The sequence below is a fragment of the Pyrus communis genome, chromosome 6, assembly GCF_041283825.1.
Source record: "Pyrus communis isolate YQ-2024b chromosome 6, ASM4128382v1, whole genome shotgun sequence".
NCBI lineage: Eukaryota > Viridiplantae > Streptophyta > Magnoliopsida > Rosales > Rosaceae > Pyrus > Pyrus communis.
This window is the reverse complement of record NC_142570.1, coordinates 12,259,107-12,262,051: the sequence shown is the minus strand read 5'-3', so window position 1 is coordinate 12,262,051 and position 2,945 is coordinate 12,259,107. Positions and strand designations below refer to the sequence as shown.

Here is a 2,945-nt window from a genome sequence, read left to right as displayed (position 1 = left end):
ATCAAGCTTTGCCAAGTTTGCCATTTTTCTGAAAGAAAATGAGATGTGTAAGAACTTGTAATAATATGGATTCTGGATGCTATTAGAATTTCTGGTTCTTACAAATTTTTCATTTTGAACTTCAAGCCAAAATGATAAGCACTCGAAACTTCAAACTTGAGATTTACATAATTTAGACATTAATGAGGAAGGCTATTGTACCGCACCACTCTCATTGAAATAATATAGTGTAGGCTTGGTGATTATACCGCACCACTCAAGCAGCAGGAAAATTAAATATGCAGTGCAGGATGGGCGATTATACTACACCATCTAAAATTGCAATAAAATTAAATATGTAGTTCAAGATGGGCGAATTGTATCGCATCATCTAAATTTACAATAACATTAATATAAAATAAACACTGTGTTAGTAATCAAAAGTTACACCAAACAAGAAATAAAAAAATATAAGTAATTCTCAAATTGAGGACTAGGAGAAGGCATGGTGCTAGCAGCTCATGGCGAGGAAACACCAAGCAGGTGAGGCAAAGAAAGAAGAGGAACAATAAGATCCTTGGAGGAAGCATTTTTCGGCGAAGGAAATGAAAACTGGTTAGGGTTAGAGAGTCATGTTGATAACGTGTTATAAATAGGCAAAAGTGAGAGAAATAATTTTTGCTAGAGATAGAAGCAGAACAGGTGAATTATATCACACAAAGGATGCAGATAAAGAGAGATGGGGATATTGGTATTATTGCTTTCACTCTTAATCCGGTGTGTTGTAATGAAGTTACAGACATGCCTCTATGTATCGGAGTTTGATCCGACAACTTCTTACCTACAAGAAGAAAATATTTCACTTCTCTATGACATTTTCATCCAATGCATTCAATGACTTTCACCAAAGTTTACCTTTGGTTAGCTTTCTTACACAAACACATATGTGGCATTTGCACCACATTTCACAACATTTGATAGGTTTTAATGAAATTTTTCCTTTTTTTTTTTGGATAATTAAGCAAACAGAAACTACAAAGATAAGCCTTTAGAGTAATCAGTGCCTCAAAACTTTAGAAGAAAGAGTCAGCATGCAAACACACCGACTAGAAGAGGATTGACCCACAGAGACAAGGACATCCACTATAAATAGGAAGAAGAAGATGAAGCATATATATGCAGTAGTTTTTGCTACCCATGCATATGAAAATCCTAGGAAGCAGATAGGAAGAAAGAAACTCAGATATAATTAAGCAATAATTCAGAAGGAAACCTCACAATCTTAATATATAAAAGAAAATAAAAGAACGAAGAGAAAAAGGTCAAACTCCTAGCGCAACAGTTGTACATGTACTCATAAATTCATAAATCATAATTAAGCAAAAGCACCCCAAACTCATGAACTCACTTCACTGCCTGCCTCAGTTTCAAAATTTGACCTCTGCCTGGTTGATAAGTATCAAAACTCATGACCATGCCGTCGATCGTGTTGTTATTTACAGCCTCCGAGGTACGTATTGCCTCCACATATATAATTCTCTGTTTTTCTGTTTCCCTTCTTCATATTATAATTATCTTTATTTTTGAGTGTGCAATTAATTCAGGGTTGTGAGCTGCATAATCAGTAATAGCTCCACAGACGGTCTTCTCCTCCGTCTGAATTTCCGGGCGAGTCATCATAATCAGACGGCGGCGAGTCGTTCATTCTCGGCGGAGACACCAGCATTCCCTCTGCCATGTCCACCAGCAAATTCGGCATCTGGAAAAGCTCTTCCTCGTCAATAAAGTCTCCAACAGACGACGCCAAACTTGTACTACTCATCATATCATCACCCTCGTGCTTCTGCATTTGTCCCATTTTTGGACTCTCCATCGGGTCACTATTCTTTCGTAGAGCTGCGGCTGCAGTAGCCGCGGCAGTACGAATATCAATTGCTGATGTGGACGGTGGCACTGGATACAATCCAATGAAACTTGGAAAGTTGAGAGCAATATTGGTACCCTTGAGTGAAAGTGCGGCCACATCATAGGCGGCTGCAGCCATCTCCGGAGTTGGGAAAGTGCCAAGCCAAATACGCTTGGTCTTCCGTGGCTCTCGGATTTCCGACACCCATTTTCCACCCCGACACCGGATGCCATGGTACCTGGGGTGCTTCCCGGAAGAGCTCGAGGCCATGGTGGTGGGTTTTGGTAGTGTTTGAATATGTAGTGCTGCCCTAGCGGAGGGGGAGGGTATTTCAGTAGTTTCGTGCGTGTGGCGGTGGGGAGTGAGAAGAGAATGTGGGCGGACTTGGTGTGGAGCGTGCGGTGGAGGAGCCTGAGGAAGGGTTTGGTGTGTTGGGTGAAGTAATGTAGGGGGAGGAGGGTGAAAGTCAATGGGGGATACTACTAGAGGCGGATAAGCGGGTGTGGATTGGTCTAATGTTTGATTCACGTTGTTGGAAGTGTTTGGATTTGGATTTAGGTCAGCCATGATATGTATAATCTATCTATTTATATATAGTTACAGATTTATGTAGCAAGCCAGGTGGGGATTTATGTAAATTTTGGATGTGGGGAATATAGAAGGAAGGTAAGATATTAATTATGTTTGTGAGAAGAGTTGGAGAAGGTCATGAGCGAGAGATTTGAATGCAGGATATATATTGTGATTAGCAAGGTTATAGCGTGGGGATTTCGTGGGAGGGACTTGCTCAAAAAGTCATGGCAATGCAGCCAGCGAGCAGTTTGGTCCTGTACAGGCTTTAGGGTTTTAATTTGAAACTTTACGAGTACATTCCATGAAAAATTAATGATTTTAATTTGAAAATTTTTATGTAGACAAATTGCCGTGTGCTTTTGGTGAGCACACGCATTCGGCACAGGCTAGCAACTAGCTGTTCTGTATTCTTACCCTCTCTTAGTCTCCCACTCACTTGATGAGAAATGATAAGCAAACCAACTTTTTAGATTAAATTTGTAAATTA

At 40.2% G+C, this 2,945-nt stretch overlaps 1 protein-coding gene across 1 annotated transcript; it reads right to left on the bottom strand.

The window, feature by feature from the left end:
• Positions 1-1,239: 1,239 nt before the first annotated feature.
• LOC137711600 (ethylene-responsive transcription factor ERF027) lies at positions 1,240-2,714 on the bottom strand. The gene has a single exon (XM_068450855.2). It carries the CDS (start codon positions 2,450-2,452, stop codon positions 1,601-1,603), a length of 852 nt encoding a protein of 283 aa, XP_068306956.2. The 5' UTR covers positions 2,453-2,714; the 3' UTR covers positions 1,240-1,600.
• Between the last annotated feature and the right edge of the window lie 231 nt (positions 2,715-2,945).

What these genes read in the sequence shown, in the direction of transcription:
- LOC137711600 (XM_068450855.2), bottom strand. Translation starts at nt 2,452, where the DNA reads ATGGCTGACCTAAATCCAAATCCAAACACTTCCAACAACGTGAATCAA.